The 20,345-nt window shown below is 32.5% G+C and overlaps 1 protein-coding gene across 1 annotated transcript in view; it reads right to left on the reverse strand.

Annotated features, from left to right (window-relative positions):
- Positions 1–20,345, reverse strand: part of LOC149896615 (uncharacterized) — an 84,421-nt gene that overhangs the window by 44,031 nt on the left and 20,045 nt on the right. The window contains exons 2-10 of the mRNA XM_090117437.1: positions 16,860–16,944; positions 11,096–11,187; positions 7,980–8,138; positions 7,077–7,245; positions 6,307–6,398; positions 5,492–5,632; positions 4,489–4,613; positions 4,064–4,155; positions 3,358–3,442 (exon numbers count right to left, since the gene is read on the reverse strand). Coding sequence (XP_089973563.1) covers positions 3,358–3,442; positions 4,064–4,155; positions 4,489–4,613; positions 5,492–5,632; positions 6,307–6,398; positions 7,077–7,245; positions 7,980–8,138; positions 11,096–11,180 — 948 coding nt within the window. The 5' untranslated portion in view covers positions 11,181–11,187; positions 16,860–16,944. The remainder of the gene's footprint in view (positions 1–3,357; positions 3,443–4,063; positions 4,156–4,488; positions 4,614–5,491; positions 5,633–6,306; positions 6,399–7,076; positions 7,246–7,979; positions 8,139–11,095; positions 11,188–16,859; positions 16,945–20,345) is intronic.

Raw genomic sequence — 20,345 nt, forward strand, 5'->3', positions numbered from 1 at the left:
ATTCGGTCCCCGCGCTCAAGGTCCGCGATAGAAGCTATGCAATAGCTAAATATTATAAGGAAAGTATATAGGTAGAAAATATCAAATTTATAACGGAAACATTAGTTTTTTTGTTGCATAAACTCATATGCAGAAACTGAATTAAATTTGCCGAATTTACGAAACATATAAATTATTTATCGAACTTAAGGGGATTACTATGGTCAAAACCGAAAAACACCTTATACATATTGAATTTTGTTGAGGAAACTGTTGGTACGATTGTATTAAAAAAAATATATGTGATACTCAAGGATATAATTAACAAAGTGTATTGTTTACTTTTCATTTTAGAACGGCCTAAACATAAAAAAAATACATACAAATCAACCCCTTTTTGAACATAAAACGCATTTTGTTAGGAAGACGGCTACATATTTATACATGAAATTTATACCAAAAAATATGTTATGATATTTGTAATAACTTGTATTCTTTATTTTTTCAATTTTCATTATTATCGTTAAATTATCAAGAAAAAACTCGAAATTATAATGAAACCCACATAAAACCTCACCTCATTTGTATATTTTCGACGAAAGTTGACGGTGTCAGTTCGACTCGGACGGGGGACTGTACGTGCGGTTTTTTTTTGCAAAATAACGCTAAAAATGTCCGAATTGAATGTTTTGTTAAATTAAACTAGATTGTAATAGGTATTTACATGAGCAGTTCATGAAATGAAGGTTTAAAATAGGTATGTAAAGATATAAAAATCTGTTTGTAAATTAGTTTTGTTTTTGAAAGGCGTCATTGAATTATATCCAGTGTCGATAATTTTTGACAGTAAAATATTATCAGAAAACACAATTACCTATAAGAGCTAGCGCGCACGAGCAACTTTGTCTCCGCAACTATTTTGTCTCTCCCATCAATTTGTATGGGGAGTTGCGTCGCTACGTGCGCGCACTTTCATACTAGCCCATGGGTGGAGAGACAAAATAGTTGCGGAGACAAAATAGTTGCGGAGACAAAGTTGCTCGTGCGCGCTGGCTCTAATAAAACAGTAACCAGACTTTCCCTGTGCCTTGAATATTGTTAAAAAAAGATTAATTGCTGTTCTATCGTATATTTTGCGTCCTAAACAATCCATATACTATAGGCCGGGAGATACTGACACAAAATTTTGGGTCATTTGTAACAGGATGGCGGTTCTACAGGGGTCTTAGAACGCAATGACAAAAAGAAAAATGATGGTCAGAACAGTGGTACCGGCAGACTAGTCGCGTGGGCTTAAGTCGAACTCATCGGATAAATTACGGAAGTCAAACGATTTGTAACACATTAGTTTTAGGATTTACCGATAGCCCATAAAAAAGAAGGACGCGGTAGTGTCATGCCATGCTTTTCCATTGTGATTTAGAGCCCACAATACCGACGTGAATGCTTTGATTTAAAAAAAATTTAACCATTTGTAGTCCGGGATACATCGCCCATTTTTGCAAGTGATTACTATCAAGCTAATTTTTCGTGAGTAGCTTTATTTTGATGAGATGCCCAATAATTTCATGTACAAAACTCTCGATTGTGGTAGCTACCAGAGGAAACAAGGATAAAATATTTTGATTTGATGGTTCTCAAATATTAATTACTAACTGAATGTTTTTTTTTGTTCAATCTCAAGATAATTATCTAAATTATTCGAAAAAATATTTGTCCTACAAAATCTATGGTTTGATCAAAGAGTCCCCCTTTCCAATGTGTATCGATAACGAAGTCATCATAAATGATTACTAACCTGCTGATTTTTTTATTTTCACTTATTTAATACTTATATAATCCAACAGACATATTGTCCTACAAATTGCGTAATAAATATTTGAGAACCGTCAAATCAAAAATTTTTATCCTTGTTACCTCTGTAAGCTACCACAATCCAGAGTTTCGTACATGAAATTATTGGGCATCTCATCAAAATAAAGCTACTCACGAAAAATTAGCTTGATAGTAATCACTTGCAAAAATGGGCGATGTATCCCGGACTAAAATGGTCGCCATACCGCCGAAAATCAGCATTTTTTTTTTCGCTAAACGATATATACCAGTATTGCATTTGGATTTTTGGAAAGTATTAGATAAAATGTGTCCATTATTATATTATTTGCCATACTTCTAGGGAAAAGTGCTTAAAAAACTTATTTATTCGACACGTTTCAAAAATACGACTGTACCTGTAGGTACGTATAATATAGTGCCTGGAGCATTCAAAACCGTATAACCTCGGATTAGAGTTATAGTGAATGAATTAATATGATCGATGTGGGATATTGTTTTTTAAACTATAAATTGCAATGTTTACCCAATTTTTTTTGTGCACTCCATTGTTTCGTTGTTAAAAAAAAATGTTATGAAAAATTAATGTTTGACCATATATTTTCACTTTAAACAGTATTTCTTTTTTTTATTCGAGTAGACATATAGGAATATTTTTCAAAGATACCTGTGTATAAAAATAGCAGTAGGGATCTCGAACAGATAGAAAAACTTGGAGGGGAGAGCAGAGCCACAACTGCTATGTACAATGGAATTTCTCGGCCGGTTTAATTATAAATTAAACGTACTCTATTGAGTACATTTAAAAAAATAAGGAAATTAATTACGACTAATGAAAAGAAAAAAAAAATATTAGTACCAAATCTGTTTATCTGTTTATTTAAATATATTACAATTACCTACATTGTTGCCTACATCAAATATTTAGTTGAAATGATAATATCATCGTGAAAGCGTTCTATTAGTCGTTTTTTAATAGTTTTTTCTACCGGGATATGCTCTGTAGTGATGACGTTTTTCAACTTTTGCATGGTAAATTGGCAATCATCATTCTCTTCTATGTAGGTACTTGTATATTTGCTCCATTGCTGCATCTACTTAGATTAATTTTCTTTTCAACATTAATGAGGTGAATTAAATTTTTCAGTAAATTATAATAATCCGAATGATATTTTGCTGCAAGTGTCTCTAAAGTCGGTTATACCAGAAATCCTTTTCTGGATATCTCGATAATAATCGGTTTTATGGACGGATATAAAATTCGTGATGGATTCATTCAAAGTTGAAGTGTTGATGTATGAAATATGACTACGCCGGCATTTTTTTGTATGCAGAGCCAGATACTACAAAGACCTCGTCTACTCGAGAGAATGCCGCAATTTGGACCAAATAAATAATTATTATTTAATTTTTTATATAATTTAAAAAAAATTACATTTTATTTATTGTATAATTTGTGAAATATTATACCTAATTATGTGTCGCTTTAAAAATATATCTTCTTTCGTAGAAATTAAGAAATACTTAGTAAATAATATTATTTACCTTAGGCCCAGTTAAAGAGGAGGTATATTTAATAATTTCAGTATCAGGGGGCAGTCGTACTCCACCCAACACCGACGCCGGGTCACTAAAAACAAAAATAATTTGTTATTATACATTTACCTGATTAATAAGTCAATTATAAGATTATTTAAAATAAAACAACGTAAATATTAAACAAAATCTTCAAAACAAGAATAATTCCAAAAATAATTTAGCCACTATAAGGCATAAGAAAATATAGTTGAATAAAATATAATAATACTATTGATATAATTAACTAAAAATTATGTTGTTTTTAATCATACCCTCCTTCCAATGCAGCACTAAAGAAGAAATAACATTCAATAATTGTTTTTCTACAAAAGGTAATATACTATAGATATAAGTAGATACTATAATGTTTATTATATTTGGAAATATATATATGTAATTACATGCAAAATAAACAATCACCTCTTTATGAAACTTTTAGATCAATTTTACAATTTCAAATATACAATACATTTGATAAAAATGAAAACAGTGTTCAAACATCACTGCTTTATTTCTCTCTTTGTTTACTTTAACTTCAAAATTCATCATTTTTAACAGAAACTAATTATAATTTAGGGAATGAAAATCATCACTTTTTCCTTCTACATTATTTTGCAATCAAATACTTAAATAGCACTTATTAAATTGAATTTAAAATTATATAAAGTAATACCTAAGCAAGTTATGCGGTAATCCAGCAAGCGAGTCGAGTCCACGGCGATCTTTATCAGAACCCGGCATTCCAAAAGGATATAGCGGCATGTTCTGAAACAAAATAAAAATGATGTAAAAAACAAAAATTATTATAAGAAAATAAAAAGACGGGTTGCACTGGGGGAGTGCCGGCAGAAGTGAAAACTTGATTATTAACGTTGAGCATGTTTGATATTTTGGAATGGTATCCGTCTTACGCAAGGAATATAAGGCCTAAAAAAAATAAAAAAAAATCCGTCTTACGCTTTTACGAGTTTAAGATTTTATACCCAACGCCGCTAAAGAAGTTTTCACTTCAAAAAACTATACCTAAGTCATTATAATACTTCTAACGCGAGCGAAGCTGCGAGCAATAGCTAGTTTATTTGTTTATTTATTAAGTACCTTCCCCTTAGCAGCAGCTGCTACTGCTGCGTGATAAGCTCCCTGAGCAGCCGCTTGAGCCAACATCAACTCGCTGCGTAGTACTGACAAGTCACGCTCCTTGTCTTTCATTGATGACGATTTTCCTGTAAAAAAGATAATGGTTAGTTCTGTTTGTGCTTGTAAGAGGAATAGATGAGGTAAGTTGTAGGTTATATATCTGCAATTACTTAAATTTTATAAATAAATAGTGAGAATTGAATCTGTTTTAAAAGTAGTAAAAATTACATAGGTACACAACATGCGAAATATCCCTTCTTAGTGTATGATGAATAATTAAACTATAAGTAAATTTTTGAAATGTTATATCCCCAAAATAGATTTAATTTAAATAAAAATTTTGCTTATGTGTCAGAAAAAACCACAAATAGGTAATAATTTTATAATTGACTGGTTAGCTTGGTTGGTTGTGACCCTGCCTTGCAAGCCAGTGGGCGTGGGTTCAATTTCCACCCAGGACAATTAATATTTGTGTGATCAACATCAATGTTTGCTCTTTGGTTGGGTGTTAATTATCTATATAAGTATTAATTTAAATTTATATATGTATGTCTAACAGCCATTTGGTTTCTATAACACAAATGAAAGCTTAGTATGGGATCCAATCATAACATGTGCAAAAAATTATCTGAAATATTTATACATATTTTATTTATAGTATTAGGCGATCAGTTTATCGGAAAGCAAAAGGGGACATTAATATTACACTAATTAAAATTTTGTACTCAATGTCACTTTATTTTACTGAATTTTTTTTTTTATCTATACTAATATTATAAAGAGGAAAGGTTTGTATGTATGTATGTATGGTTTTCACGCATAAACTACTGAGCCGATTATAATGAAATTTAGCACACATATAGAGGGTAATTTGAATTAACACATAGGATAGGTTTTATCCCGGAAATCCTTCCTTTGAAAACGCGGGCGAAAAGTTAGTAACATATAAAAATCAGAAACTCACTGCTAGGCGGTGCTTGAGGCTTGCTAACCGGCTTACTCTGCAAGGGCTGCTGCGCTAAGTTATTGAGTGAAGCGAGACTTGATAGCGATTGAGATGCCATTGTGGACGGTGATGATGTTTTTGGGAAGCCGTATGTTGATGCTGTAATGTTAATTATTATATTAGAAAATAGTATTAAACAATTCCTATCTAAATATATAAATCTCGTGTCACAATGTTTGTCCTCAATGGACTCCTAAACCACTTAACCGATTATAATAAAATTCGCACACCATGTCCAACTTGAGAGATAGGATAGTTTAAACATGTAGGTACCACGGGCGAAGCCGGGGCGGACCGCTAGTAATACTTTAATATATGACCGCCTCCTCGGTACAGTGGTTGACGCGTGAGCGTAACACCGAGGGGTCCTGGGTTTGATTCCCGGTGGAAACGAAGAAAAAAAATGTCTCGGTCTGGTAGGACACAGAAGGCTGATCACCTACTTGTCCCTAAAGAAAATCGATCAGTGAAACAGATGTATAATGCATCTGCCCCTTACCCCACTAGGGGACATTAAAGACTGAGTAGCTAATCTAAAAAAATGATTTTTACACAACAGAGACATCTTTATTGTGTAATATGGGCTAAACAGCTAGTTATTAGAAAATCTAGGTGTTATGTATATGCACTTACTTTAATAAGGAATTGATTTTCAAGTTAATATTTGTTAACAATAATCTCATTATTTACTCATATTTGATTCTGCATTAAGTAATAAAAATGACAATTAAACATTTTAATTTCTAGAAGAAGCTTTAAAAATTATTACATACCCCAATCACTCATATTATGCTGTGAATTGGTACTAGTTGATGGACTCTTATCTTTATTCGACACACTTGACGATGTACTCGATCTGCCTGACCTGAAACATTAAAATCATTATTATATGTACTTTGTGTATGATGAACGTTTTTATTCATTTTATATTGCATGAAAAAAATAAATAAGAATTGTATCATATAATTACATAAAATGTCTAATTGAAAAACAATGACTAATATAATTTTTGGGTATATGTTATAGGAATTTGTGAAATGTAACTACATTCCAGTTCCAAATTAGTTAAATGATAATTATTTTTAATGCTAGGTTTAAACCGTGACTATGTCCATATGGAAATTGCTATTATAGTTCATTAGTAAAATAAGTTTACCTATAAATTTAGTTAACCTATTAATATTTAAACTATATTTCAATAACATTAAATAACCTAGCATTTGTTTAACAACTTGTTGATAAACATTTGAAAAGTTCTCATTTGAGGATTGTCAATTTGCGCGCCAACTGGCAACGTCGCGTACTGACAACGTTGAGCGCGACGTTGCCGTACATGTTAAGCTTCACGTGTTACGATTTTACACCAAATAAAAATATTGTGAAAGTTCTAGAAGCTCATCTCTCATTCCGTCCCATACGTTTATGCTGTGTCTTATTATAGTGTTGCATACGGATCGCCAAGTGGGGGGAAATTAAGCATATTAACATTTTGTATTGTAGTACTTTCCACTACCAAACATTCTAGAACGTTCTAGAAGCTCACCTCTCATTCCGTCCCGTCTGTTTGTGCTGTTTCGGCTTGGCTCCCCCAGATAGGGCGGATAGTGTTGCATACGGGTCGCCAAGTGGGGGGAAGTTGAGCCCAGATGCTTGTAACCGTGCTAAATAATCTTGTGCCGCGAGATGTGATGCCATGGACCACCAGGCTGCACCTGGATTTAATTAAATAAATCTTTATTCATCACAATACAATAAATTCTTAAGTTACAAGGCCCGCGATAGAAGCTATGCAATAGCTTAAAAATTTTATCGTGCACTTGTTTAGAAAACTGCATTTAACTTAAGGTTAAAACTTTAAGAAATTAAATCTATAATTCAAGCTGTGCTAACACGGTGTGTTATTATTTATTATACACATATTATGTTTTAAAAGCATTAATGGAAGTTCCCGAGAAAACGCTTTAAAATTTCAAACAACTGATACCTAGACAGTATTACATACTCAACCGTAAAAATTACTTAATAATGAAATCATTCGTAGTTCAGGCGATAAGAGCATTTAAACAAACAATAAGGTGTAATAGACCTATCACTATTTACATATAATATCTTATTGACTAGAATAAAATTATGTATCTTTACTAACATAGGTCATAGGTATAAGAATATTGTTACTAACAAGTGGACCAATGATGTTTCAATACAAATTGGTTATCTGTAAAGTCGGTTTACTGACGATAGTTGAACGTGACAACGTCCGATTGTGCTTCTTTGTCGCTCGTTCCGCGCTCTCGCTCGCACTTCAAGCCACATGGAACGCCTCAAAGCGAGGTAACGCCGCATGAGTCATGTTTTTTCGTGCGTGCAGCCGGCGCTATCGAATTATAAGACGTTGTCACGTCAATAAATAAATTATTATTATTAATTATTATATAAAAATTCTCACTTGCAGCGGGATGCAGCCCCAACGAAGCCGCCTGGTTAGCAGCGACCCCCAGCGTGGTTGGCGGCGGGTAGCGCGACCCGAAGCCGAACAGAGCGGCCTGCGCTTGTGCCTGCGCTTGTGCTTGTGCTGCCCCGCTGCCGCCATCGCGACCCCAGTATGCTGGAATAAAGTAAAAATAAAAATCATTCATTGAACAAGATTAATAATAATTGATAATGTGATGGAACAAGGGACATTACACAAAATATGGACCGTAATGTAGCTTTCCTCGATAAATGGGCTATCTAACACCGAAAAATTTTTTCAAATCGGACCCTACTGGTCCGGTTCCTGAGATTAGCGCGTTCAAACAAACAAACTTTAAACATTACCAAACAAGCTTTATAAATTATAATATTAGTATAGAATGAACATGGTTAATGATTATTGATAAGGTTATGGAACAAGGGACATTACACAAAATATGGTACCTAATGTAGCTTTCCCTGTTTCAGCAGCCTGTACCTTCTCGATATAGTACATACAAAGGTTCAATAGTAATTTGAAATATAGATATTATTTAATATCGACATAAGGAATTTAAAATTATATTGAATACAATGACAACGGAGTTACTTGTTAATTTAGAAATATCGATTGTGTTACGATTATGCAGATACACACAAAAAAAATGTACTGTATAAATGTAAAATAAATTAATTAAAAATACTGACTTGTTAAGTGCTTAAAACTATATAATATAAAGCAATGCGTATAAAAATAAAGCGTTAAAAACGGTGAACTATTATCGAGTTTTTTTCTTGTATTGAAGATATTATGTATTCTGAAAAGGTATATTAAACTACTTATATAAACATATGTTATGTTTACATAAATAAATAAAAAAGCACTCTCTGATGCTTCGCATCATGAGTCGTGCAAAATGGTTTTTTAAAGTTTATTCAATACTAGCTTCCGCCCGCGACTCTATCCGCGCGGAAAAATTAAGATTTATTTATTTCTACGTATTTTTCCGGGATAAAAAGTATCCTATTTTATGCCCAGGATAATAAGGTATAATTATACCAAGTTTCATCGAAATCAAACCGTTAGTTTTTACGTGATGCCTTCACATACAGACAGACAGACAAACAAAAAATTTTTTAATCACATATTTGGGTTTGGTATCGATCCAGTAACACCCCCTGCTATTTATTTTTTCAATATTTTCAATGTACAGAATTGACCCTTCTACAGATTTATTATATGTATAGAAGACTATAAAAATAAACATAGGAACTACTGGTTATTTTTCAACATAAAAGACCGTGATAAAAGTATGTAAGTCTTCATTTATAGAGAAAGTATTTTAACTATTTTTCGACGAGACAAACCAATAAATAAAACACAACAATTCTAAATTTTCGAGTCAACAATCAAATACTTCTATATAATATTAACACACATTTATTGACTGATTTGATCAATACAAATATAATTTACTTTCCTCAATTGCAACCGTAGAATCAGACAAAAGATGATACATCTGAAAATCAACAGCCATCGATTCCGTAACTACCTAAACTATGTATCAATCAAAAATCAACCTTATTGCTCAGCAATAGAGATTACTCAATCAGCAAATACATTTCTCGCAATGTACAAGTTCAATAACCTGCGTCGGTTTTACTTATGGTGTTTGAGCGGTGATTGATATTAGACTTTATTATATAGGCAAAAGAGTGCATTTTTGCATGACGCGTGCATCGTGGATGTACCCCATAAATTCTTTAGTTGGCACACATTGACATGATCGTGTAAGGAGCGATACAGTGACAAGGCTATTTTGGCGAATATGTCTTTTTCAGGAAGTCTTTATTATGACTAATTTATGTTACATTGCTGTGACATGTAATATGTCTGTAAGTTGATATTGATTGTAGGAATAGCTGTACCTAAGTAAGTAGTGTTGTAGTTCTCCATGTATACTTAAATCTTTAAAAGTACGCAACGGATTTTGATGCGGTTTTTTTTAAGATAGAGTGATTCAAGAGGAAGGTTTTAGTATATTATAATTAACGCATCTAAAGTACAAAATAAGTTAATGTCCATTTATATTAATAATCGAACGAATAGAAAATTCTAGAATAACTTAGAGCAGTCACAGATTAGATATAAAGGTCGTTGTCATAAAATAAACGGAATTGAAAACTATTTTTATTGTGATTTTTATGATCGCATATTTGCAATTAATTAATAATATAGGTACATTTATATTTTACGAATGTAATAAATTATGGATATTAGTACCCATAATGTAAGGATAAGTCCTAATTGAAAATAAGTTTACTTTCAACGTTGTTTTAAAGTGGAGTAGATGAATATTTATCTATACTATAATATTATAAAGAGGAAAGGTTTGTAATTATGTATGTATGTATGGTTTTCACGCATAAACTACTGGACCGATTTCAAAAATTCTTTCACCATTAGAAAGCTGCATCTTCACTGAGCAACATAGGCTATATTGCATTTTCAAAAAAAATAGAGATCCTTACCAAATATGCAATAATGTAACCCAAGGTGTAAAAAATTCCTTAATAAAAATTCTGTCATCGCGTGCGCTGCGGAATCTATTCCTTCAAGTACGAGGATGGTTCTTATGAAAAAAAACGTAAACATGTAGGTACCACGGGCGAAGCCGGGGCAAACCGCTAGTTAATAATAATTTTAGGTGCCCTTTGTTTTATTAAATACACATAATAATAAACGTATTGGAAACTCATAAAATCGATCAAGACGAGGTAAGAGTTAATATTGAAATGAATTAATAGAAATACGTTCGTGTTAACCATAGAAATCTAAATAACAAGGCACTATGGTGTTGACTTAAAAAAAGGGTTTTTCTTTGGAAACGCAGGCGGAAAATCTACTATATAAAAATAAGTCGGATTTTCCTTCCTGACGCTATAACTCCAGAACGCACGCGGCATGAACCGATTTCCACGGTTTTGCATTCGTTGGAAAGGTCTCGGGCTCCGTGAGGTTTATAGCAAATAAAAGGTGTCTCTGGTGGCGAAACGGAGTTCGCCCGGTTTGCTAGTCTAGTATAACTATTATAAAAACCATATTTTTACCTCCAAAGAGTCCAGAGGGATCAAACTGGCCATCGGGCGGTGGCTTGGCGGTCGCATCACCGCCTTCCCCCGTCTCCTTATCCATACCACTCCTGAAATACAGAAAAAAAAATTATTTAAAACAAAAATACTAAATAGCATGATCTGTTTCACAAATACATAAATTAGCAAGATGAGTCTTATGAGCCTAATTTTATAAAATCACTCAGAGAAAAAAAATGGAAAATATATAGTTATTGAAAAATTTAAAGCCAACAGAAATTAGTTATCTCAATAATAATACGTATTTTTTTTTTAATTTACCTAATTTTAAGAATATATCATCGCGATACGTGCAGAAAGAAGGCGGGTGAGAGGCTTCAGAATATGCTCTTATTTTGACTACCGGCTATCCAAATTGTAATATATGTAGTCATTGTAGTTTAAAAAACACGTGTTCATCAGATGAACTCATAAAATTATTGTGTCACTGATCGTAAGTTGACTGATGATAACATTGAATAAAATCTATATGTTTAACAGTTTAAAGTCGGTCAAAATGTAACCATCCTTAAAGGAGTCGGTAACATACATAAGGGAAAATATAAACAAAGGTGAATATTCTGAAAAAATTGTAAGTTAAAAAAATTGAGTTTTAAATTTCTAAATATTCAAATCTATTAATATCTCGTGAAATCGAACTGCTTGTAGGATGTTCTGTTCATTCATAATCAACTATGCATAATAAATAATAATTTACATAATATTACACACTTTTGCATACGGTAATGTTTACATAACCAAAGACAAAGGAAGTAAACAATAATCATCTTTATTTCACTATGATTACGTATTTAATTTGCATAACAACAGCTAAATTGTAGACTTCCAAATATATGCAGAGATTTTCAATAATGTGATCTCATAATATTGTTTGTATTTTCTTATTCCATCACATTGAAACGTCTGAAAACATCAAAACTAGATGCAATGATATTATATGTAAAAAGGTGTAGATAGGTTGAATAATATAAACGTCTTAAAAATAGATATTTCCTAACTAAATAATGCGAGCAAAGCCAGGGTCAAAGTCTAGTTCGACCCTTCGCATTGAAGGTCGATTCGCAGCGTGGAGAAAGTATGCCAATTGACCTAGGTTAGGTTCTGTTTCTGACGTCAGTTATATCAACCCACTTGCAGTATAGAATTCTAGTTTTTACAATTTGGAAGAAATGTATCGAACAATATCAGTATTTATTTAAAATTATTTATACGTATGTTTATCAGCCATCTGCTTTCCATAACACAAGCGAAAGCTTAGTATGGGATCAGATCGTGCCGTGTGTGAAAATTGTCCTGAAATATTTATTTATTTATATAGCTAAAACCAGGTTCTAATTTCTATAGTTATAGAATATAGTCTTTTATTAACACGCATTTATTAGCTTCACCTATATGTTTGTAAGTTTGTATGTAACCGTCTCCGTTAGGTACACTTTTCTACAATATATAGAGCACATAGCGTAACTATGTAGAATATTGAATTTTCTTTGTTCTCTGTCACTTCCCGATCCTAATGTTTTTTCTCAATTTTCGTTGCTTGTATGCATGGCAATGGCATTTGATTAGCATAATTTTTGCTACACTACAAGAAATAACACATCAATAAAAAACAAATTATAAACATTAAAAGCAAAGTACGTAACGATATAATATCAAATATGCAAGATGTTTTGTTAATAATGACTGAAAAACTACTCAGAGTTGGATTAAATTTAAATTTCACATGAAATACGACATTTTTCAATAAAGAATCGTGATACTCAACTAAAGAGCAAAAGCAAAAATTTGGTCACATTTATGAGAGTGGTAAATGACAACTTCCATGTAGGTAAATCTAAAAAATACATAATACATATATGAGTACTAGAGGTCCGCTCCGGCTTCGCCCGTTGTACATGTTAACGTTTTCTCTCCATTAGAACCATTCTCGTACTTCAAGGAATATTATAAAAAAAAGTCTTAACGAAATCGGTTCAGCCGTTGCAAATGTTGCAATTATGCGCTTAGCAACACATATAGCGGTTCATTTTAATTATATAGAAGATGGGTCAATTACAAAACAATACAGTTCAATTGTGAACCTCATTTTTAAAGTCGGTTAAGCCAGATAATTAACGCGTCGGTCGTGTCAACTCAGGATTACTTCAAATATAGTGAAGTCAGCAGGTCGTTCACCTCGCGGTAACAAGGTAAGTCACAGACAAACGGTAGGAAATAGACGATTTTGGATTATTTAACGGGTTTAAAACGGTTTTTTGTGATAGATAAAGATACGATGTTTTTGTTGTATGTTTCGGCTTGTCTCTGAAATTGATGAACCGATTTCTGCTTTTACTGTAGGGATCACTAACCGAATTCAATAAAGAGGACAACAAACACTAAAAACTAAATAAAATATTGTACTTGGAAGTTATCTACAAGAAAAACCTATTTAACATATAGCCTACACAAAGTCGCAGACAATAACTAGTCCATAGTATAAAACATTCTAGCGGCATTAAATCTAGCTCGATTATCTACGAATACCTAGAAATTAGGTCACAATTTTCCAGATATGATGTCATTCAATCGTTTTATGACTCACTTTGGTCCAGATCTCGTCAGTGTTATTATCTCGCTAATTCTGATCAAATTTCGACTATGTAATAGTCAATCTTGATTGATAAATATTTAGTAATGCGATACCTTACTACATCCATACTAATATTATAAATGCGAAAGTAACTCTGTCTGTCTGTCTGTTACTCAATCACGCCTTAACTACTCAACCAATTTGCATGAAATTTGATATAGAGATATTTTGATACCCGAGAAAGGACATAGGATAGGTTTTATCCCGGAAATCCTACGGGAACGGGTTTTTCTTTGAAAACGAGGGCGAAGCCGCGGGCGGAAAGCTAGTATATAATATGTATACTATTATCTAGTATCTACCGCTTTGTCTAAAACCTAATAAATTTGTACTAAAACCTTTCGAGAATAATAACTTAAAGAAAACCGCATCAAAAACCGATGCGTTGTTTTAAAGATTTAAAGCATAAAATATAGAGATATAGAGACAGAAAGCGACTTTGTTTTATACCATGTAGTGATAGTGTTATCTATACTAGTCGCTCGTCCCTGCTCCGCACAGGTTGACCCGGGATAAAAACATCATAAAGCCATAGCCTATGCTCATCGGGATAATATAGGAGTCTAATGGTAAAATATTTTTTGAAATCGGTGCAGTAGTTTCGGAGCCTATTCAATTTAAACAAACAAACAATCAAATCTTTCGTTACAACTGTTTGTCTGTATGTCCTTTATAGAATCGTATATTGTGTTCAAGTTGATTTGTTCATATAAAAACAGTAATTAACGAAGTACTTTCAAAAATTCAAAATTCAAAAATTCTTTATTTGGAACATAATAACAATTAACTTTATATAATACTAGCGGTCCGCCCCGGCTTCGCCCGTGGTACATATTTACGTTTTCTCTACATAAGAACCATCCTCGTACTTCAAGGAATATAATAAAAAAAGAATTATCGAAATCGGTTCAGCCGTTCTCGAGTTATGCGCTTACCAACACATTTTGCGATTCATTTTTATATATAAGAAGACTAGCAGTCCGCCCCGGCTTCGCCCGTGGTACATATTTACGTTTTCTCTACGTAAGAACCATCCTCGTACTTCAAGGAATATAATAAAAAAAGAATTATCGAAATCGGTTCAGCCGTTCTCGAGTTATGCGCTTACCAACACATTTTGCGATTCATCACTACATAGTATAAAACAAAGTCGCATTCCCTGTCCCTATGTCCCTATGTCCCTTTGTACGCTTAAATCTTTGAAACTCCGCAAGGGATTTTGATGCGGTTTTTTTTAATAGATAGAGTGTTTCAAGAGGAAGGTTTATATGTATAATAACATCCATTAAATAGTGGAGAAGTACTGTTATTTTTGAGGTTTCTAATGTGATGTCGTAAAAAATTACATTTTTTCCGCTTACATTGCAAACGCAGGCTGAACCCTACGAGTTTTATCAAAATAATGTACTAAGTATTATACACATTGAAAAGGTCTATAGAAAAGTCCGCGATGGTATATGTCTATCTCTTATGGATAACCCACAATAACTTTTTTTTGTCATTTACTTTTTACGACAAATAATGGCTAATTTTCGATGCGATTTTAACCAATACAGCATTAATCCTTAACCAATTAAATACCTTCAATACATTGTTCATTTAATATAGATCTATATGGCCCTTTACACCGTATGATTTAAGTGAATATTTTCGAAGATATTACAGATTTAAAAATTGCGGGACGTAGCATTTGCGGCGGTACTGGCCGGCCGCCCGGCTATATACCTATTTTATACCCGTGTGCAAAGACGGAGCGGGCCGCTATTTTTTTATATACAACGTTCACAGTTTTCCTGTAGTTTATTTAGTATCAGCATTGCACCCGTGCGAAGCCGGGGCGGGTCGCTAGTTTTTATATATAAGAAAGATTATGAATGGGTCTAATGTTTATATGCATCTTACTAGCTTTCTACTCGCGGCTTTGCTCGCGAAGTCAAAGAAAAACCCGTGGGATTTCCGGGATAAAACCTATCCTATGTCCTTTCTCGGGTATCAAAATATCTCCATACCAAATTTCATGCAAATTGGTTCGGTAGTTAAGGCGTGATTGAGTAACAGACAGACAGACAGAGTTACTTTCGCATTTATAATATTAGTATGGATTACGCATTGGATTGTCTTACACCTATTTTAGTGTTTCCTGTACGTTTTCTAATGATATATCCCTATTTTTGAATATTATAAATGCGAAAGTAACTTTTCTATTCGTCTGTCTGTCCCTTCTCATGCCTTAACCACTGAACCGATTTGAAAGAAATTTGGTAAGTTAATAAGTTTGCAAAGTTAATGTTTGAGATGCGACAACTGACACAAAGTAGGTTTTATCCCGGAAAGCCCACGGGAACGAGCCCTATGCAGGTTTCCTTAAACTATGCTAGTTAGAATACATAATATAATACATAAGATTTTTGCCTGTTACAATAAAGATATTTTGTCAAATGTATCTTTCATCTCGATAGTCGATACGTGAAGTGGAGCGCGTAAAATATTGTGTGCGAAAACGAATTTCGACCATTTTTTCTTGGTATACAAGCAGACAGCTTCTATGAATAAATCATGTTAATACATATACATATATAAATTAATTCTTATTCTCATCACTAAATTACGTGTCATTCACGCTTTTAGTTAGTAAACTGTAATTTTTTTTATTTTATTACGAGCTGTGCCCCGCGGATCTACCTGCATTGCTCCGCTCCTATTGGTTTTAGCCTGATGAAGTATCTTCACTACGCCTTCTCTGTCCCTATGTATGCTTAAATCTTTAAAACTACGAATTTTGATGCGGTTTTTTTCATAGATAGTGATTCAAAAGAAAGGTTTTAGTATTATATAATTTATTAGGTTTTAGTCAAAGCGGGCGAAGCCGCGGGCGGAAAGCTAGTAGCCTATAAGCGCATAGGCTTCTTATTGCAATACTGTTTTAAGTAATAATAATAATAAATAGTAAATACACTTTATTCAACACCAAGTAAATACATACACAAAAGAAACAGGCACTATGTTATACAATATACAGCCTTATCGCTACTAAGCGATTTCTACCAGGCAACGTAGACGAAGAAATAATAATAGACGTTGTATTCTTACCTTCAGTTACACCTAACATCCAGCACTCGTATGAACTCCACACATGATCACACACACACACTCCACTAACACATTGTCACTAATCCTGAAACAAGAGAAAGGGTTATTAGTTTACGGGTTTTTTGTAAATGTAATTTTTAGGTATGGCAGCTATAATCGTTGAATAATCAATTGTTTTTTTATTCGAAAGATAGAAAAAAAAAACATTTATTGCCATACACTTAAATTAACACAAAATTTTACAAATAAATATGAAAATACAGAGATAAATGGCAAAATCTTTAAAGAGGATCCGAAATACAAAATATAACGATAATCGCAGTTATTATAGTGTGTAAGTAACACGACTTTTATCTCAGTTATAAAAGAAATGGTTTATAATTGAATAAACTTTATCTGAAAACTTGTGATGAATTGTTAAACATTTTATTTTATTTATTTTAAACTATAAGTAAGCAGGTAGAGCCGAATTGAGCAGTTTAACAGAATTAAAATAGTATCTAAATATGTATCATTCAAAGGTGACTGGCATAGTGATCTATCAACTCACAGCCCAAACCTAATAAATTATATACTAAACCTTCCTCTTTAAGGTTGATGTTCCGACCGTCCCTCCATACATTTTTGATTACCTCTAAACACTTAACACAGACACTATTTCTTTAAAACTAATCATTTTATCACTTCTCTATAATGAAATGTGTGCGCGTTCGACCTTTTTAATCAATAATTTACAATATTTACTTAGAAAAACAACAGTAAAATACCGGAAAAATTTGACACTTCTACAGTAGTGTGCGTGACTTTTGCCAAGCGAAACACGACATAAAGCACGACATCTAGCGCATAGACTATATACTTATTACAGATCTAGCGCGTCAATGTCTAAACGAAAGGCGATGTTTAGACATTGACGCGCTAGATGTCGTGCATTCGCGTTCGTTATCTTATGCATAATGAGCATAATTCTAATAAATCAAAGTTCTGTGTAAAAATTGAGTAATTTCATTTCCAATCGTTCAAAGAAAATAACAATAAAATAAAATAAAACTAATGACCTTAGAAACTATGTTTTTTTTTATTTATTACTCATTATTGTTCGTCCGTCGTAGGTCTGTAAACTGTATTGTACACTGAAGGTAAATGGTACTGTAGGTACTTTAGTTCGGCGTCGTCGCTCGTCGGCTTGATATAAAATTACATTCTTGATTTCATTGACACGCGCTATGATTTGCGCGCGGAATTTCTTGTGTTGTGAATTTATTTTTGTATGCTATGCATTTTAATTGATTCAAATTGCAATGTTTCTCTAGTATGCATTTGAGACTATATTGTAAATTGTAATAATTGATCGTGGGTATAGTAATTAATTATTCTAATAACGCAATTAGTAATATATGTATTTTCGGTGGGATTCAAAACAAAAAATTGGCCCGTGATTTTTATGAAATTTCACCACATTGCAAATCACATCAATCATAGTTCATACACATGTATGACGAAAGTGATTAGTATTGTGGCTAACATTGACTCATCAGTTCATCACTGAAACCAGTGATAAATCAGTACCTATATCATATTGTGTTTGAATATTTTTAAACAATGATATAAGTATACAATTATTATAAATCGGTAAACTATCAAAGTAATCACAAACTTGCAAACATTGGTAAAATGTCCAGTAGTTTATGAGCCTATTCATTACAATCAAACAAACAAACAAAGTTTTCCTCTTTATAATATTAGTGTAGACAAACACTATGAATACGATCACTAATGCAAATTCGGGGATTTTCTAATTATTGCTAAATAATAATTGAATTCGTTTTGAAATACTCTATAATTTTTAGTGTATAAATAGACATTTATAATGTGGTGCTCATTTTTTTTGTACTGCTAACGCTATTGTAGGTACCTATTTTCGTTGTTTTATTTCAAGTGAACACGGCCATACAATTTTGTCACGAGCCGCCTATGATTGTAGGTACTTTTGTTAGGCTCCTTCGTCGTCCGCGTCGGCTCGAAAGTTCTTGATTTCATTGTCACGCGCTATGATTTGCGCGCGGATTTTCTTGTGTTGTGAATTTATTTTTGTATTATTATTATTTTTTATTTATTTTTTTATTTTATTGATTCAAATAAAATATTTCACTAGTATGCATTTGAGACTATATTGTATTATGTATAATTTATCGTAGGTATAGTTATTCTTATAACGCAGTTATATTTTCGGTGGGACAATTTGACCCGTGATTTTTCTGAAATATCACCACGTTGCAAATCACATCAATCATACACACGTATGACGAAAGTATAGTGGCTATAATTGACTCATCAGTTCATCACTGAAACCAGTGATAAATCAGTACATATATCATATTTTATTGTGTTTGAATATTTTTTAAACAACGATATAGGTATACAATATTATTATAAATCGGTAAACTACCAAAGTACTTCCGAATTTTCAGACAGACAAACAAGTAGTTTGAACACGCAGTTTTCTTATACTAGTAGCAAAAATCAAAACCATAATATTATGTTTCCCTACTATATTTTACTAAAAGTCGAGTGCGTCGAAATCGTAAATAATAATATGTTTTTCACCTTCCTGGTTATTTTCCCATAGTAAATAGTGTTTTAGGTTTGTTGTTGTAGGTAGGAATAATAATAATTATTCTTACATGTTGGTTATGAAATGTATATTGAAATAATTTACTTTTACAAATCATTAGTGATATAAGTTTTGAGTGAAAATGCTTGGATCAGCATAATATTATATGGTACTTCAAATACATGTTTTGATAAAAAAAACAATAGTGTAATAAAATAAAACTGCGTTTTATTGTAATCAATGTTGACAATTTTAAATTCCAAAATTATTGATCAATAAAATAGTTTACACCAACAAATATAACTTTTATTTTTATAACAATCGTTCATAATATAAACCGTAGCAGGTGGCGTTTTGAAGTTCTGTCTACTCATACAGAAAAATGGAAAACTTGTTTTTTTTGTAAACAATTTATTACTCATGTTGTTTGGCAACTCGAAGCGTGGTCGTCCGTCGTAGGTACTTTTGTTCGGCGTCGCGTCGTCGTCCGCGTCGGCTTGATATAAAACATTCTTGATTTCATTGACACGCGCTATGATTTGCGCGCGGAATTTCTTGTGTTGTGAATTTATTTTTGTATGCTATGCATTTTAATTGAATCAAATTGCAATATTTCTCTAGTATGCATTTGAGACTATATTGTAATAATTGATCGTGGGTAGGTATAGTAATTAATTATTCTAATAACGCAATTATATTTTCGGTGGGATTCAAAACAAAAAATTGGCCCGTGATTTTTATGAAATTTCACCACATTGCAAATTATATATTATACAATTACAATTACAATTATTATAAATCGGTAAACTATCAAAGTAATTACAAACTTGCAAAATATGCTTTTCCGAATTTTCAGACAGACACACAATTTT

Source organism: Colias eurytheme, chromosome 28, assembly GCF_061535395.1.
Source record: "Colias eurytheme isolate Ceu_HAF_F1 chromosome 28, ilColEury1 Martin Lab GWU primary, whole genome shotgun sequence".
Lineage (NCBI taxonomy): Eukaryota > Metazoa > Arthropoda > Insecta > Lepidoptera > Pieridae > Colias > Colias eurytheme.